Source organism: Seriola aureovittata, chromosome 10 (assembly GCF_021018895.1).
Source record: "Seriola aureovittata isolate HTS-2021-v1 ecotype China chromosome 10, ASM2101889v1, whole genome shotgun sequence".
Lineage (NCBI taxonomy): Eukaryota > Metazoa > Chordata > Actinopteri > Carangiformes > Carangidae > Seriola > Seriola aureovittata.
In genome coordinates, this window is record NC_079373.1 from 17,652,429 (window position 1) to 17,671,540 (window position 19,112).

The 19,112-nt window shown below is 41.6% G+C and overlaps 1 protein-coding gene across 3 annotated transcripts in view; it reads left to right on the forward strand.

Annotated features, from left to right (window-relative positions):
• Window positions 1-19,112, forward strand: part of furinb (furin (paired basic amino acid cleaving enzyme) b) — a 75,216-nt gene that overhangs the window by 53,021 nt on the left and 3,083 nt on the right. For 2 of the 3 annotated variants that reach the window (XM_056387773.1, XM_056387774.1), the window contains exons 7-15: window positions 6,167-6,255; window positions 8,897-9,069; window positions 12,498-12,710; window positions 14,741-14,841; window positions 16,541-16,644; window positions 17,136-17,253; window positions 17,482-17,661; window positions 17,886-18,013; window positions 18,722-18,850. In XM_056387773.1, the coding sequence (XP_056243748.1) occupies window positions 6,167-6,255; window positions 8,897-9,069; window positions 12,498-12,710; window positions 14,741-14,841; window positions 16,541-16,644; window positions 17,136-17,253; window positions 17,482-17,661; window positions 17,886-18,013; window positions 18,722-18,850 (1,235 nt within the window). Of the gene's footprint in view, window positions 1-6,166; window positions 6,256-8,896; window positions 9,070-12,497; window positions 12,711-14,740; window positions 14,842-16,540; window positions 16,645-17,135; window positions 17,254-17,481; window positions 17,662-17,885; window positions 18,014-18,584; window positions 18,851-19,112 lie in introns of those variants that run through there. The other variant, XM_056387776.1, reaches the window with a different exon arrangement.

Sequence of the window (19,112 nt, forward strand, 5' to 3'; positions counted from 1 at the left end):
AAGGTGACTTGTAAATTGCTGTAATGTGTAGCTAAACTTCAAGCTTAAATAAACAAGTCCATACCTAAAGTTGTATTTATCATTTTTAAATATTAATTCCAAGAAAAATAACTCCTGCACTGGATCCCTTCATATTAAAGCAGAGACTGGTGTGCAGCGGCAGTGACCCATTGCTACATTAAATCACAGAGGAAGCACTTAGTGTCTTGTAGGTCTTCATCTACATTTGTCTAATGTTACCATTCAAATATAAAAATGCAATAGGTTAAACTGTGGCAGGTCTGTCCTCATTAGCATTGATGCTCAGCTTTCTCAATGTCATATCAACGCCCTGGCGTATCCATCAGTAACATCAAATCTTCTCACTCATATCTTTGTAGTATGGAAAGAAGCATAGTCACTCACAGGAGGGCTACTAGTCTTATAGCTGCATTTTCTTCTGACTTTAAATGACTGACAGTCACCATTCAGCACCCACTCTGCAGTGTTTCAGCACATAGCGACATGATTGATTTGTATGGACGAGCTTGTAGAGCTCAGTCAGACGTTTGTCAAACGCATAGCAGTGAGCTAAAATGAATGAGTGGGCAGGTCCTAAAAGAGCCGCTCGCCTTTTCGCAGACAAAGCTGTGATCTATGCCTCAAGCTTTTTCATACATTAGATATTTCTTTAATAACCAGATAAATGAGCTGATTTATGCATGTGAAGTGTAATGAATCTCTAATGCATATTAGGTTGTTACTTTATTGGAAGCTGCATTTTTCACAAAAAAAAACGGCTGCAGCTACATTACTGTCCCATTTCAAACACTGCTAAGAGATGGCCTCGCCACACAATGAGTCCCAGTTTAACCCCAGAGTACAGATGTTGTACTTTAGGGAGCCATCAGCTCACCATCAACTGCTGCCGTTAACACAATAGGAAATGAGCTAGTTAGCAGTAAAACTAGGTAGTTTAACCTCTTGATAGCAATCATAACATTTTAATTACACTTGTGATATGTGAAGCCCTGCCATATGTTTTGCCAAGGTCCTTGTATAAGGGCATGTCTGTCAGTGAAAAATAAGCCCTGCCAGGGCAGTTGATAGCTTGCTTAAAAATCACTTTAATCCTTGTAGTTGTTGACAGGCTGGGTCATGTAGTAAATGATTTGTTAGGAAGCAACTTGACATTGTTTTTTTTTCCCCCACACCGTCCTTTGCATGCCTCTGTGACGGCCGTGGCCGGAGGTATTATGTTTTCAGTGCCGAAAGGTAATTTCTTCAAATTTGGTACAAAGATTCACTTGGACTCAAGGATGAACTGATTAGATTTTGGTCAACAAAGGTCAAGGTCACTGTGACCTCACAAAACACATTTTTGGCCATAACTCAAGAATTCATACAGTTAGTATGACATCATTTAACACACATGTCTAATAGGATAAATGATGACGTGAGGATCTTTTAAAAACATTTCTGGTCGTTTTTCAGTGTTGGGGAAGCTACTTTAAAAGCGCAACTTTGCAAGCTACCAATTATTTTACACAGGAAGAAGTTGACCTATAGCAAAGCTAGCCAAGGTAGAAATCCAGTGTGGTTAACTATAGCCACTAAGAAAAAGTAGTTCAAACTACTTAATAAAAAAAAATATATATATCAAATGGACAACATACATGTGATACAAAATAATAAATAATGACAAAATATACTTTACAGTTTATTGCAAAAATGCTTATGTCTTCACAGGTCATAACATAAACCCAAAAACTAAAATACCCCACTATTTCTGGGAGAGTGCAAGGAATGTTAGCTTTGGTTTTGCATCCAGTAGCTGCTTCAGTACAGCCACGGTGATTCTTCCTCCAGGCTGAGATTCAGGAGATTTATCCGTGATGATGTTGTATGAGCACTGATTACCACCCGCCCATGGCTTTCACACATGCACGGGGGCAGGGGCATGCCTTCACAGCGGTCAGGATGAAAGAAAACGGGGGCAGGGCTTGTCAAAAGGGGTTCAATTACAGTAGAGAAGCTATGGGAAAATAGCAATTAAAAAATCATTACTTTCCTTTCATGGCCAAAAATCGTTTGTAGTTTCAGTAGTTAACTACACAAAACATGGCAAAAAAGTAATTTAACAACTTGAATCACTGTGCACTTATGAAACTAGCTGAGCTACCAGCAAGTTACTGCAAAATGTAGTTAAATTACTAGTTTAATTACATGTAGTTCACTACTTCCCAACACTACCATTTTTCAACACTGTAACACAGGAACAGTAGGGGAGATTGTGACCATATTTCCTGCAATTTGACTGGTTGGCGGATGCATATAACCTAAAGGCGGTAATTCTAGTTTTGTTCTGTGTTTTTCTTTTTGACATTGTAAAGCTGAACTAGTAAACTAAAAAAGTAGAAAGAATCGAAGAAAGCAGTCATCTTATTCTAAAATGTTTTAGAGTGAACAAAGCAGAGAATTAGCGGGTGGGTAGTATATCACAGAGCTACACAGAGTCTAATCAGGATCCCAGCTGGAGGCGTAGCTGTGCTCTGACCCTGTGAAATGACTTTGTCCTCTGCCTCATCATCAGGGAACTTGGGAGATCAAAAAGGAAGTAATTTTCCGCACTTCCAAAACAGTGTGGATGTAATTAGCGTTGTTCCAATAACATTCGCACAGCACGTCTCTGAGACAGGTGTGAAACTCTGCCCCTCCTAATCAGATATCTGCACTGTAATCAGGAGACAATCTTAATGACCTATGTTAAATGCCAAATGCTCATTCCATGCCATCCATTCTCCAGTCTGATCGCACCGCTTCAGCCCCAGAAATCAGCCCCACAAATTAAATCCATTTCACTAATGATTACTTTTTTTTTTTTTTTGCCTGGAATGATACAAAGCTGTAAAGGTTTCAGTGTAGACTTTTCATTTTCATGGATCTGTAGTTGATTAAGCTCATTTGTGGAGATGGAGTGGTTTTCATTTGTGAAGAGTTTTAGTGTATTTGACATCTAGAGAGGGCTCTATAGGGAATTTGTCTTTTCTATGAAACTCAAGAGTCAAGACTGGTCTTAAAGCATTTATGAGAGACTCAGTGAATAATTCATGTACATCGATAACATCTCATATCTGGTTTGGATGTCCTCTGGCTAGTGACTGTCAAGGTAAAGTTAGTTTTAGACAGGTCATCTTTGATTGGAAGAGTCTGTATGCTGTGACTTTGTAGCCTGTGCAACAGGAGAAGAGATTTCCAATATTATAAAAAAAAAAAAAAGGAGCTCTCTGAAGTAGGTGAGTTTCACAGAGGAGGATTTTGGACTGTATATTAACTATGGTTTCTGTGTCTCACAGCTGAAGTACATACAGTGGGGAGAACAAGTATTTGATACACTGCCGATTTTGCAGGTTTTCCCACTTTCAAAGCATGTAGAAGTCTGTCATTTTTATCATAGGTACTCTTCAACTGTAAGTGACGGAATCTAAAACAAAAATCCAGAAAATCACATTGTATGATTTTTAAGTAATTAATTTGCATTTTATTGCATGACAAAAGTATTTGATACATCAGAAAAACAGAACTTAATATTTGGTACAGAAACCTTTGTTTGCAATTACAGAGATCAGACGTTTCCTGTAGTTCTTGACCAGGTTTGCACCATCCATCCTCCCCTAAATACGGTGCAGTTGTCCTGTCCCCTTTGCAGAAAAGCATCCCCAAAGAATGATGTTTCCACCTCCATGCTTCACGGTTGGGATGGTGTTCTTGGGGGTTGTACTCATCCTTCTTTTTCCTCCAAACACGGCGAGTAGAGTTTAGACCAAAAAGCTCTATTTTTGTCTCATCAGACCACATGACCTTCTACCATTCCTCCTCTGGATCATCCAGATGGTCATTAGCAAACTTCAGACGGGCTTGGACATGCGCTGGCTTGAGCAGGGGGACCTTGTGTGCGCTGCAGGATTTTAATCCATGACAGCGTAGTGTGTTACTAATGGTTTTCTTTGAGACTGTAGTCCCAGCTCTCTTCAGGTCATTGACCAGGTCCTGCCGTGTAGTTCTGGGCTGATCCCTCACCTTCCTCATGATCGTTGATGCCCCACGAGGTGAGATCTTGCATGGAGCCCCAGACCGAGGGAGATTGACCGTCATCTTGAACTTCTTCCATTTCCATAATAATTGCGCCAACAGTTGTTGCCTTCTCACCAAGCTGCTTGCCTATGGTCCTGTAGCCCATCCCAGCCTTGTGCAGGTCTACAATTTGATCCCTGATGTCCTTACACAACTCTCTGGTCTTGGCCATTGTGGAGAGGTTGGAGTCTGTTTGATTGAGTGTATGGACAGGTGTCTTTTACACAGGTAATGAGTTCAAACTGGTGCAGTTAATACAGGTAATTGTCACACCGTGTTGAGGTTGTCTTGTCTTGGGTTTGTTTTGTCCTGTCATTTCAAGTTTTATTTTGAAAAGTAATTATCCTCTCGTTTCAGGTCATTTGCCCTTCCTCATGTGTCTCAATCAGATTGCCCTAAGTGTTTCCACCTGTCCCCTATTTCCCTCCATGTGTTTAAATAGTCTGTGTTCCCCTTGTCTTGTGCCAGAGTGTCTTTGTTCTCGTCCTGCACTCGAGCCTTTTGTCCATGTCCACAGCCATAGAAGTCGCCAAAGTAAGCTTTATGTACCTCGAGAAGAGTGATTTTTTGTTTGTAAATTTTGCCCTAGTTAAAGTTCATAGCCCTTTGTTTTTCCTCGTTAAGAGTGATTTCTTGTTTATAATTCTTGCCTTAGCATATTTTCATAGAGCTTTGTTTTTCCTCGTTAAGAGTGATTTCTTGTTTATAATTCTTACCTTAGCTTGTTTTCATAGATCTTTGTTTTTCTTCGTTTAAGAGTGATTTTCATTTCTTATAGCCCAGTTGTTTATTTATTCTAGATCCTCCGCTTAGTAGCATGAGTAGACTTTTTTTGCGTTATTTTTATAGTCAGGGTTTTCCTCAGTACGGAGTGTTTTGTGTTTATTGGTTTGTTTCTTTTGAGTAGTACCTTTTTCCTCCTCCCCGAGTGTTTTTTGTTCTTAAGATTCAGAGTCTAGTGTCTTGTTTTTTCATAGCCATTGGTTTGTCACTCTGTCTGAGGTTTCCAGTGAATTCAATAAAAGCCTTTGGTTTTCTAATATCTCTGCATCTGAGTCCTGCTTTGAGTCTCGGCCTGACAGTAATGAGTGGAGAACAGGAGGGCTTCTTAAAGAAGAGCTAACAGGTCTGTGAGAGCCAGAATTCTTAGTGGTTGGTAGGTGATCAAATACTTATGTCATGCAATAAAATGCAAATTAATTATTTAAAAATCATACAATGTGATTTTCTGGATTTTTGTTTTAGATTCCGTCTCTCACAGTTGCAAAATCGGCAGTGTATCAAATACTTGTTCTCCCCACTGTAGATCTCAAAACTTGTACATGCTGTGATATAGTATAGAAGGCCTAAACATTTATCCATGAGCAAATTGGTTAACTTTACTTACAACCCCTGAAAACTGGTTTATTGAGAGTTTACCAATTAGAACTTCAATGTGTCTGCTTCTTCATTAGGACTCTACAGGTGTGTTTTTATCAGATTTGATGGACAGTGGTGGTAATGGATGCAAACCACCCCACAATTGTCATCAGATTTTATATGAAGTTATATGATTGTGTCTTTATACCTGAATGTGTTGCTTGATGCTTATTGTGCTATGTGGGGGAAAAAAATGTTCTACTTGTTAATACTTCTCATTGCACATTATGTTCACAATGAAGGTCGCTGTTCTCTGTTCATCCCTTATAGGTTAGCCTTGAATTCTAAAACTATTTAATATGGGAAGGAACATCAGGCTTCCTGGCACTTATTGTTACAACTCTAACACAATTCGGCTGCAGTTACAAAACGGGCCATTGAGTTTATCCTTCTCCTCTGACTGCCGTGTATTTTTAGCAGCACTTCAGCTACAGTATTGTTTAAAAGCCCAGCACAGTTCAGAGTGTAACAGAACTCCCTTTGTTTTTTTTTTTTGTTTTTTTTTTTAAACATTCAACAGTTAGTTGAATAATTACCATGCTCCCACTTGATGTGGAAAGTGTGTCTTTTTAATATTCTTTTTCTCACTGCTTTTCTTTCATGCACTTTGTCTTTCCCTCTTCTCTCTCCCCAGACATGGAACTCGATGTGCAGGGGAAGTTGCAGCCGCAGCCAACAACGGTGTGTGTGGTGTGGGCGTGGCCTATAATGCTAGAATTGGAGGTGAGTGAAGCATACCCTTGGGAATTTTTAATTGAGAACATTGTTTAATTTGAAATATTATTAATGTAAATGAGTTTAAGATTATTATTTTAATTTGAAATAATAAGCACAATAATATTCAAACTAATTAACGTAGAAGTGAATTTCTTTCAGATAGGATCCCTTTAATCTGGGACCTGAATCAGAATCACAGATTAAGCTGTGTCTCCATTATTTTATTATAGACCCAGTAATGGATTTTAAAGGTGATATCCATAATGTTTTTTTTGTCTGCATCACTGACACTACTACTAAACCGACTGACTGACTCTATTGTTCGCAAGTGAAAGTGCTGCAGAGACGGACAAGCGCACACAATGGATTGTCCTTGATTGATTACCACTGAGACAAAAAGATAACTTTCTACAGATTTTTCACAGGAAATGACTTCCTAGCTTCCTTAAGATTCTTGTGTGTGCCTGTATTTAAAAAAAAAAAAAAAAAAGACTGTCTACCATGTATGACATAAAGATATAAACAGCTGCGAACATGTTAAATGTCTCATCTTCAAGACATTATGGAGATTGTCTCAAACGCGAGCAGATGTCAAATTTAAGTTTCTGACAGAGTGACTTTGATCTTAATTCAAACCCACACACGTTATAATTCATCCCACCATTATTTGGCACTTTGCCTGAAATTCCATTCTTTCTTCCACCAATTAGATAAAAAGCAAGCTCAATTTTTAAAGTGTTTTGTTGTGTCCTTATTGATAAGGAAACAACCTAAATTTAGTATTATACTGATGCCAAGGAAAGTGATTTCACAACCCAGTGGACATCTGTTCATACCACCGTGTAAATCATCTGCCTGAAAAGCTGGTCAAAAATAAGACTGTTAGTGCAGGCTCCTGTTTAAACAGTAATAAAGCTGTCAGCATGTGCAGATATGCGTTAAGAAAGAAGATATGTGGAGAAAAAGGTTTTTTTTTTTTTTTTTTTTCTCTCCTAAAAAAATTGTGCACTTGATAAAATATTCCAAGGAGGCTTTTAGTAACTTTTGTCACCAAACAATCTGTCAATGACTCAGTGGCAGCCAACAAGACTCAGCGGAGCCCTGAGCAGTCCCATTCAGTCCCGTTCACAGATGTTACTCATAATTCTCCTTCTCTGTCTTCATTACCATTCATCTCCCGACAGAGCTGTGCATTGGCCCTGATCTCATAAATTACTCCTCTGTGAATGTGATCATGGGGTCAGTGGATTGTTTATAAACAGCTGTGATTTGCTCCCAAATACCCATGCTACTTGTGTATGCACATGTGAGCATAAGCGGTTATGTTTGTTGGGACGCCTAAATGTGTGTATTTTCACTGAGCAATGACTAGTGATTAGTGTTTAAAGCCTGTAATCGACCCTACTTGGCTCGCTCAGTGTTTCCTTCCACCTCCTGTACCTGTTTTCTCACACACACACACACACACACACACATACAGCGGCATCTCTGCCTTCTACCTCTGACTTAGTGGAGCAGCAGGGAACTCGCACAGCAGTGTCTTAATAAGGAATCGTCAAGCAGCAGGAAGTTGATGAGAATTGTTACAACAGTGATCATCATTACTGCTGCAATGCAGCCCGCGCATTATGACCACTAGAGCAAACATTGTGCTTTATGTCGCATGCTTTCCTCAGTTACGTTTTTTTTTTTTTTTTTTTTTTTTTTTTTTTTCCCAGGCTGCTCAGTATTCAAACTTGTGTTATGGCAAATCCCCACGTGAACAGAGTAATTACTGTTTTGGCTGCATTCCTGCTGGTATGTGTGTGTGGCTACAGGGCCAGGCAGGGTCATCTAGAATGGATTATTGAAGTCTTAATGTGGATGTCATCAGTCGTAGTGTTGCCTCTGAGGTCTGGGGTTCCTCTTCCAGTAATGGACCGTATTTTGGATTATTTAGTTCAGAGGACTGATCTGAGGCTGCTCACTTCAAAGGGTTGCGTTCAGGTATGATGAAAGGTGACATTTGGTGTTACCCTGTGGACACACCAGTGTGTTGAAGGCTCTGGAAACTCTCAGTTCATTTATATCTGTGCGTGCGTGCGTGCGTGCGTGCGTGCGTGCGTGCGTGCGTGCGTGCGTGCGTGCGTGCGTGCGTCTTTCTTTCTCTCTTCTACAGTCTGTCTGTTAGATTTGTCCTTTCTGTGTGTTTGGTCAGTAAATGGTCTTTTTTGGTGTAACAACCAGCAGGGTATTTTGTTTAGATGGTGGTAAAATAGTGTAGTATCTGTCAGGGTCACATCTGTGGGTGAAGCTTTGCACACTTACTCATTAAAACTGGATCTCTCTGAAGCCTTTGGTTTTTCCTGTGAAGTCTTTTGTTGTTGCTGTTCCCGTTTTTTGTTGTTGTTGTTGTTGTTGTTGTTTTTGTGGCTGGAGATGAAATGGGAATTTGCTGTCTGACTGATTTCTTTCACTTTTTTTTTTTTTTTTATGACAAGTTTTCTCTTCTTGTCATCTTAGTTTTGTCACCTCTCCATCTATTTGAAGCTAAAATTCATACACTCACCATCTCTTTATCATCTGTCACTCTGACTCTATCTCCACCACTTTTCACATCTCTAGTTTGGTAAACAAATCTGCACTGTATTTCGTGTTCCTTTTACAGGAGTTCGTATGTTGGATGGAGAGGTGACAGACATGGTGGAGGCCCATTCCCTCAGTCTCAACCCTCAGCACATCCACGTTTACAGCGCCAGTTGGGGCCCAGAAGACGATGGCAAGTCCCTGGACGGCCCTGCCAAGCTGGCTAAGGAGGCTTTCCTCCAGGGAATCACAAAGGTGAGTCAGAGCATAAGTTTTGGCTTTTAATCATGTTATATCTTCCTGTTTCTTATTTATAGTATCACTATCAAATTCACATCAGCTCTTTAAAGGAATACTTAGACTCTTTTGAGAGATGCTTTTATTTGCTTTCTTGCTGAGAGTTACAGTAGATGAGAAGATTAAATCTACAGCCAGCAGCCAGTTAGCTTGGCTTAGTATAGAGACTGGGAACTGGGAGTAACAGCCACCCTAGCTCTGTCCAAAGGTTAACACGTCCACCTATACGTGTGTGTGTGTGTGTGTGTGTGTGTGTGTGTGTGTGTGTGTGTGTGTACAGTTGTGTGCCATTTTTGTGTCAAAGTCTGTTTCCTTCTTCAAGCCTTCAAACAGTGTTTCCCATACCTTTGCCCTCTACAGTTGGGGTTAGGCCGTGGGTTTGATTCTAGTTAGGCATATTGCAGAGATAACTGGTTGGGATTCAGTTTGGGCTCAGGTTACAGTGGAGAGAAACTTAAATCGATGGGGAAAAAGATTTAGACACAACACAAGATAACTTCCTAGTCTCCAGCGGTAGCCTGACAACAGGACCCAGCCAACTAATAGTCAAGTAGGCAAATAATTCACTGTAAAACTTTCATTTGTCGAATGAGATGTGACAGTTTCATAGTTGAGCTTTAGAGGTGCTGGTACGTGAGTTTTGGTGCACAAGTACACAAAGCCAGGCAAGCTGTTTCCATTCTCTATGTTAAGCTAAGCTAACTAGCTGCTGGCTTCGGCTTCATATTTACTGCACAAGCATGAGAGAGGTATCAACCTTCCCATCTAAGTTTCTGAAAGAGAGCGAAAAGCACATTTCCCAAAAGTCAAAAGTTTGTTGTTCTGCTTCATAAAATATTAGCCTGTTGTGAACATTTTCCACCTCCAAAATTATACTGTATCATTACTATCTGTGAGGTGTAGTGTAGAAAAGGACAAACTCAAGGTGAGTTTGTTAATTGCCCTGTGACAAGTCCTTTAGAGTTGGACAGAGTCAAACATTAAAGAGTATGACATATGATCTGAGGCTAAACTCATCATATCTCATCGTTAAGCACTGCTACATCAAAAGACGTCAGCGGAACAGCTAAATGATAAATGTGCGATGGAACAAAATAGAAATGGAGCCACAGTCACTGATGCAGAACAATAGCTAGATTCAAAGGCCACAGTAATTGGCGTGGAAATGAACGAAACTGCAAATTTTAGGTTGAAAAGAATGATTCATATATCATATCCCAAAATGTGAAATGCTCCACATATCACAGTGCGTTAGTGAGGAAAAATTGCCTGACAGCAGCACAACAGGACCTTTCTGATTCAGCGTGTGTTCTGGCAGTGAGATAACCCGTGGCACTGAAGTGTTATCATCTGTCCTCTGTAACCTGCAGAAAAGGCAGCGTCGGGTCATAAATTGGGCTGGAAGGTTTATGAGTATAAGCTACAGCTTCACAGCTCTACTGTTAGGATACAGTACGATGTAGAGTATTTATCCCAACTTCTGAACAGCGGTCATTTGTGAGATGGACATGTAGGAAAACTAAATGGATAATCCTTTTAAAAACAAGCTCATTTAAAGTCTGTGTTCATGTCAAATTGAGGCCCCTTTTGTACACTTGGCAAATGAAAACCATGCCAGAGAAAACAGTGTTGCAACAACAGTGATAAGGAATTAAAGATTCCAGTATCTTTATATTTGCCCAGACACCACCAACACTAAAACTGAGGACGTGACAGGACTCAAGCAGACAACCACAATCTTTAACAAGACAACATTCCTGCAGCTTTTTATATCACTGTGACTGAAAACAACACGTTTTTTGTTTTGGTTTTTTTTTGTATGTGGGTGAAATGGTATACATTTCTTTTCTCACACCTTTTTAATTTCTTTCTCACCATCAGCGATGCGTTTCTGCTCTGTACGTGGGATGTAAGAGAGGTCCCTCCATTTTATTTTATCTCTTTCCTTCACCATATGTATTTTTTGGTTCCATGTTTTGTTCTCTAAAATGAATATGTTATCCACCCACTTTGGTTCAAACTAGGTACAAGAAGAAGAGTTTTAATCTTTCGGTTTTTTTCTGAACATCACAGTGACTGCATTGCAGCTTTCACTCTTTGAAGAAAAAGTCACGTTTTAGTGTTTAACTAACTTTTGAATGGCAGGGTGTAATGGATGCCGAATGGAAATGTAAGTTGTGAGTAAAGTATAACAATAAAGATACCTTGATTTATTTGGCACTATTTTGGCACATAAAACTCTCAAAGGGTTTCACATGAGATCACATCAAAGACAAAGAGATGATAAAATCTAACAAAGAAGAAAAAAAAATGTTGCTAAATATATTGTTTAAAAGAAGAAAAGTGCAATAAAACATGACAGTAAATGTTACACTAATTAAGTTCAAATTAAAGCAATAAGTCTGTAAGACTTTAACAAAAGAAGACTGAAGTCATTCTCCACCCAGAGGCTGTTTCAGAGCTGTGGAGCCCTGACAGCAGATGCCCTGCTGCCCTCTCTCTGTCTCCAGCCCGGCCCCCAGAGACACTTGGCATCAACTGGTCAGCAGACCCCAGGCTACAATCTGCAGTGTAGTGAGAAGAGAAGGTCAGCTGTGTAGGAAGGGAGCAGACCAACCCATGCCTTAAAAATAAGCAGTAAAACTTAAAAATCAATCCTCAAGGTCATAGGTAAGTAGTGCAGGGATGCCAAAACTGATTATAAAAAAAAAAGTGCACAGATTTTCCACAACTTGTTTTGTACAAGCTGAAAGTGCTCCATCAATTCCTGGGGCATTCCATCGAATAAAGAGTTACAGTAATCTAATCAGCCAGAGACAAATGCATGAAAAAGGGTTTGTGTGTTTTGGAACGCAGGGAACAGTCTAATCTTAGCGATGCTCCTGATTTGACAAATGACAACCTTTTTTACTTTGCTAAAAAAACGTTTAGTGCAATTTTATTCTGAGTCATAAACCACCCCAAGATGTCTAGCCGGCTGCTGGCAGTCCCAACCTAACTGGACGAAATGTGTGTCTCATGTAGTTGGTATATTGTAGGAGCATACAGTCTCACTGCCAGATATCATGTTGTCATTTATCAGGCCTAAATTATATTCAGCTTGAGTAGATTTTGTAATTACATTTCTTCTATTTGTTATCTGATGTTCTGCCGCAATAAGCCGGCTGATATTATGATGTATTAATAAGAGTTGTGCCTTCAGCGGTTCAGTGTTTCTGGAAGAAAGCACATAAATGACAAGTCGTTTAAGCGGCGAGACAAACGTCTTTGTCAATGGCCATTTTTCACACTTCGCTCAACTGACTGTTACTCTCTCTTTCTTCCTCTCTTAATGTGCAACATGTGGATAGCAACTGAATGAACATATATCTGTTTTCATAACGCAGGGACGCAGCGAACTGGGCTCCATCTTCGTCTGGGCCTCGGGTAATGGTGGCCGGGAGCAGGACAGCTGTAACTGTGACGGCTACACAAACAGCATTTACACCCTGTCCATCAGCAGCACCACGCAGTCCGGCAACGTGCCGTGGTACAGCGAGCCCTGCTCTTCCACCCTCGCTTCCACCTTCAGCTCTGGAAACCCGGGGGAGAAACAGATAGTGGGTGTACACACACACACACACACACACACACACACACACACACACACACACACACACACACGCTTTGAACATCTCAAATGTGTAGGATTGTTTTTACACTTTAAATCTTTAGCACACTGTAAATGTCAGCACTGTGAAAAATAACCATACATCTCATACTCTGCTTTTATCAATCACCTTTTCGAGTGTACGTCCATATTAATCTTGTTTCTCTAAAATCAAAAATCGGCATCAAACTGTCAGAATCAGAGTGAGTGGTGTGTAACATACAGTGAGGAAAGCTGACAAATTTTGAGAGATGCCACACGCTTCCTTCAAGCTGCTTGTCAGCTGAAGAAAGACTTGCCTCAGGGACATACAATAACATTAAACAACCACAAATCTGCCATTCCCTTCAAAATACACCAGAGGCATGCTGCCGGCAAGCAAACACAACTCATCAAATGGGTAAAATTGAAGTCATTTTAAAATATACCAACACACCGTGTGGCTTTGTGTTGTTGCTGCAGCAGTCAGAGGCTGTCATTTGTTGTATCAGTGAGTTCATGCGGCTTTTCTTTCTTTCTTTCTTTCTTTGTCAGCCTTTTGTTTTTGCCACATTTGTGTCTAGACTGTCAAATCACAAGCAGACCAGTCTTTTAAATGAATTCGACATGAACTAACAAGTACCTCATTTACTGGACAGATTTGGTCACTTTTCATCTCTTGAGGTCTTGAGGATTTTGCCAAGGAGAGCCAGAGAAAAACAAAAGTGGCTTCCAGCATCTCTTACCAGGCTTAATGGCCTTGTCTGCACTTGGTGTTGCAATTAAACTTGTCTGGTGTTCACCCCGAGAAAGAATAAAACGTAGCTGTTTGTAAGGCTAAACACATCTCCACAGTGTGGCAAAAAATACAAAGTTCACTAATTGCCCCTCACGGCATCGGGCTTGATACAGTGTTATTATTGTAGCAAAAACAGATATTCAATTAGTTTAGATTGTAATTTCTCAAAATTTGGATTTCAGATGATCAGTCTGCACAATTACAGAACTGATTGTTACTGTGCTGTTGAGCAGTTAGAAAAGGCTTGGTTAATAACTTTATGTAACTAATTGCTTCGGCAAATATGTTTGCAAAGGTAAAAACATAATCAGTGTAGGGCTGCAATCATCTATTATTTTCATTATAGGGTAAACTGTTGATTTTTTTTTTTTTTTTTTTTTTTTACTTGCAGTACAAAGCCCAAAATATCCTCATGCTGGAGAAGCTGTAACCATCACATATTTGAATTTTTGTCTTGATAAATAACTTCAATATTAAAAGTGCTGACAACCGTCTGCTGTGTGACTAATAGATTACTTGTTCCAGCTCTAAATCATTGAGTGCGATGAAAACAGTGAATGAAGTATGACAGTGTTTCAGTGTTATTTTATTCAATTTTGAGATCTAATAGTCGGCCAGCGTTGACACCTGCCCTCCCTTTGTTTACTCCTCTGACACGTAGACGTCTCTCTGCAGATAATGGTCATTAGTGCCACAATCTGTTAGGCCAAAAGTTGCAAACCAAGAATCCGTCCCTAACCTTCACAGCTCGCTTTGCCCTGTGGCTTCTTTGTCATTTCTGACATGTCCTCACCATGACCCAGACAGGCCTCATTAACGTGCTGGCACTGGCAGAGCCGGAGAGCAGAGGTATACCCAGAGTGCTAACATACTTTGTCTCACCACCACCCGACCTGGCTGGGCTGATTTGGCTGACATTCACTGCCCCGGCTGTGACCCTTTTGGCAGTGATCCACAGACCTGAGACTAAACCTACCTGCTCATTCTCTCCTACGCCCCCTCCTCCTCCTCCGTCTTCTTTCCATATCCGATTGCTGCAGGCAGAGCTCCCATTGTCCCCGGACATCCCCTTTTCTTAACACTCAACCTCTCGCGCTGTGCTTCTCACACATACTGAAGTGAGAAAACTCACCATGTAATATTAACTGTCTTTCACCCTCTGTATTTCTGTGCACTCCTCTCTCTCTTCTCCTGTCTCCAAGGTGACCACGGACCTGAGGCAAAAATGCACAGACTCTCACACAGGGACGTCCGCTTCGGCCCCGCTGGCCGCTGGGATCATCGCTCTGGCTCTGGAGGCCAAGTAAGTGAGAGCAACACAGCCTCTCCCTGTAACCACCATAGCTATTTTTGTACTTGATATGATTTCACATTAGAAAATCATAGTAGTAAAGATTTTTTAATTTCATTTTGTTGTAAACCTCCTCTGATAGCTCCACCGTGTGCTTGTTTATGAGTGTATGTGTGTGTGTGTGTGTGGATGTGCGTGCACTCGTGTATGGGAGTTGGCTTTGGCATGAATCCCAGTCTAGAAATTTTTTCCTCAGCAAATTAAGCTTTTGATAATCAGTTAATTAGCAAGACAAATCAGCAGCTGCAGCCCACATAGAAGTGCGAATACCTGTCGGGCCGGTAGTGAAGATTTTCAACTCCAAAATATCTCTCATTATCGTTCACTCAGGACCCCAGATGTCAGAATCCAAGTTTCTGTCAGCAGCTCTACTCTGTTGTCCATTATAGTCGAATCTCGTGTGTGTTAGGTCCTCTTATCAGACTGCACCCCTCTGCTCTGCATAACTCTCCTCATTTCCACATTAGTTATTAGCTGACAGGTGTCACCGCTAATATCATAAGAGAAAGGCAGTGACTCACCTCACAGAGCTCAGGTTTACACCATGTAGACTATCTGTCACTTTCAACAGTAAACTAGAGTCAGTATTTGTCAGTGAGCAACCTCACCCACCCCACACACACACACACACACACACACACACACACGCACATATCTGCACCCCTCCTGACAGGCAGCAGTAATAACAGGGTAGCTAGTTTATCAGACAGGGACCACATTGGAATTCACAGAGATGGAATCATTTAATAGGCAGAGTGTTTTGACGCTGTGGTGTTTTATTATTTTATTATTTTCTCCCATTCGTTCTTGACTGAGGTGACAGTGAGTGAATTGTGTGTGTGTGTGTGTGTGTGTGTGTGTGTGTGTGGGAGGGAGGGAGGGAGGGAGGGAAGGTGGGGTGTGTCTTGTCCATTAATAACACATAAGAGGATGTGAGATGTGAATGCTGATGCAGAGACTGGCGTAGGTGATGTGCCACAGTGCAATTCTGTGTCTATTTCTGTCGACTGTGGTGTTGCGCTCAGTAAGCAGTGATGCATGATTTGATTATCTTAACCCACGGAGCAGGTTTTTTTTTTTTTTCCCCCCATCGGTGACTTAAACGCTGTTCAGACGTTTGCTTCTCCGCCGTGCCTCCAAATAAATCTATATTAAAAAAAAAAAAAAAAAAAATTTATTGGGCTTCAGAAGGTGACCCCATCTCCCCAGTCCCAGACCTCATTAGAAACTATCATTACAGAGAGTCTAGACACAGCCCTCCACGGTATTGTGTCCACTGTTTTACTGTGTTCCCTTAGCACAATAGGTTATGATGTACCTTTTAATACTGGTGTTTTACGCTGACGTTACAACCTTAATGCGAGCCTGTACTTTTGTCATTGTTGACTGACATATCCCTCTGGGCTTCCTCTACATCTCAGTATAGTATTTCAGAAATGTATAGCTATCCATTCCTATATATGCTCAGCTGCATCATATTTCAGGCGTGTCCACAGGCTCCTCATATGTCCACTGCGGTATTGTCATACAGTTGAGGTCAGTGACACCTGACTTTTCTCATAATGTGCATAATGTAAAAAGTAATATCTTCAGCTATTACATGACAGAAAGTCAATACGGTTGCTCTGCTTTCCTGCCTGTACCTGTGCAGTATGAACCTGACCTGGAGGGACATGCAACACCTGGTGGTGAGAACTTCCCGGCCGGGACACCTCAGCGCCGGAGACTGGAAGACCAACGGAGTGGGACGCAGAGGTAGAGGCTGGCGATCTGGACGTGTTATATGATGTTATATTTGTGCCTCAATCCTGAGCACTTGATGGAGTCCAGAAAAAAAGATTTTCTTTCTAAGCACATGACTAATATTTTGTAGTGAAACTGTTACCACTAAGAAGAATAATTCAATTTTAGCAAACAAAAATCTATTCTGTTTCCAGTAAATTTATTTTCCTGTTTGGTTTGATACACATAGGCACACAATAATAACCTTCCTTACTTAGTCTCAGACTCCCTACTCTGTTGCTACTCCCAGACCTTTGAATGCTTTGCCCACATAGCACTCGCTCAACCAGACAGAGCATTACAGTGTGGTACAGTTTCAACCAGTCAGAAGATTGGGGTAAAATTGGCCATTGTGAATGTGAATCACGATTGGCTGTTTTGGTGCCAGTTTCTCTCTCTCACCACCACCACCACAAACCTGCTATTCTCTTTATCCCTCCATGTATTTATTTATTTTTTCACAGTGAGTCATTCGTACGGTTATGGGCTCCTGGATGCTGGTGCCATGGTGGCTTTGGCGCAGAACTGGACAACGGTGGGGCCACAGCATCAGTGTGTTCACACCATGCTTGCAGAGCCAAGGTTAGAAGTGTGACCAGGAGTGTGTGTGTGTGTGTGAACTGCAGTAAGTTTTAGTCTCATTATGAGCCCTCGCTGTTCCATCATGCCGCTCAGCCTGATAGATGCCACCACAGTCTTCCTCGGAGCTGGAACGCTTGTGTGAATTTGTAGCACTGCGCTGTTGTCTGTGTCCATTTCTGCAGCCACACAAGATTAACCACTCCCCCCCTCCGCTTGTCAAACCTGCAGAGACATCGGCAACAAGCTGGTGTTCAGCAAGAGCGTGGATGCCTGCTGGGGACGACCGGAGTATGTCAATTCTCTGGAACACGTTCAGGCTCGCCTCACTCTCACCCACAACCAGAGAGGAAAATTGGCCATTCATCTCATCAGCCCACTGGGCACACGCTCCACCCTGCTGTTCCCCAGGTACACTGTAAAACACGCCACTATACACACCAGCAGCCAAGCCCTGATATAAATCTCTCTTTGCCTCACACACACAGACAAACACAATATACATCTACCACAATTTAACTTGTGCACAAATACTCAAAAGTATGCTCTCTGGGGGAAACCCCCCCCCCCACTCTTTCTGCATTTGAGCCCAGAAAAAGTAACACAAGCACGTCGCCTCTCCTCTGTTCTTTCAGGCCCAATGATTTCTCCTCAGAGGGATTCAACGACTGGGCTTTTATGACCACCCACTCATGGGACGAGGATCCTCAAGGGGAATGGACCCTGGAAATAGAAAACGTAGCGGCTAATGGACGTGACTATGGTAACCCCACTCCCCATCATTAATTGTTCAGTCTGGGCACATCAAGCCTACATTTATGCCAGCATTCAGTGCCCCCTCATCAACTCAAGTCTTCTTGTCTATTTTCCTGCTTCTCTAAATAGCCTCTCCATGTTTTTTTTCTGTCACATTCCTTCTCTAATGACGCAGTTTGTACCAGTTTTGGTTCCGGGGGGAGCTGCTCTCCGAAACACATCCAGATTAAAACTTAACAGCTGCTGGGCAGAGAGGGTTTCTTCTGCAAGAAAGTTTTTGTGCAACCTTTTGATTAGCAAAACTTGGGTATCTTGAGAATGTTTTGTTTTTTTGGGGTTTTTTTTTTTTCCAACAGTCACTCTGCATTTTCTATCGAAAGGCAAACGGCAGCATATTGTCATGAGGAGTTAACTCGTTAAGTCCTAGAGCTGTCTTGTGGCCGTGTTTACCCGGAGCAGCAGGGGAAATGAGATGGGAATGCATCTCTTCCTCTGCTGGTGTTGATCCTCCTCCTGTGTTGTGTTTGGTCCGCTCATATCTCGTTTCCTTTCCTCCCACTCCCACATCCTCATCTCAGCCATTTCACACTGTTCCTTCTCTGAGAAGTGCTGAATTGATATTCTCTTCCATATCTTAATACTCCCCACCTCCCTCATTTTTCTCTCTCTCTTTCCCCCTCCCTCTCTTTCTCTCTCTCCTTTTCTTTTCTTTTAGGTGTGTTGAGTCAGTTCACCCTCATCCTGTGGGGCACTGGACCCAGCGTTGTCAACCCCTCATCATCTGATTTCCCTCGGCCGTCCAACAACAGCTGCAAGACCTTCGATGCCCAGCAGATCTGTATCGGTGAGATCTTTCGAGCTTCCGCTGACACACAAACTTTGAACGGGAGCCACTAAAGTTGAATGGGCTCATTTGTATTGGCGCTGGCACGCAGTCATTGTTATAAAACAGGCTCTGGGTCAGACTGCGTTGAGTATTTTAACTTGTGAAAAGCGAATGTTGTGAATACAGATTGCCTGCTACACAAGCCTCTCGTGCATCTGTTTGCACACGCTGTGAATATGCACGTTGCCATATGTCATATTGGTTTGAATCATGGTGTGGG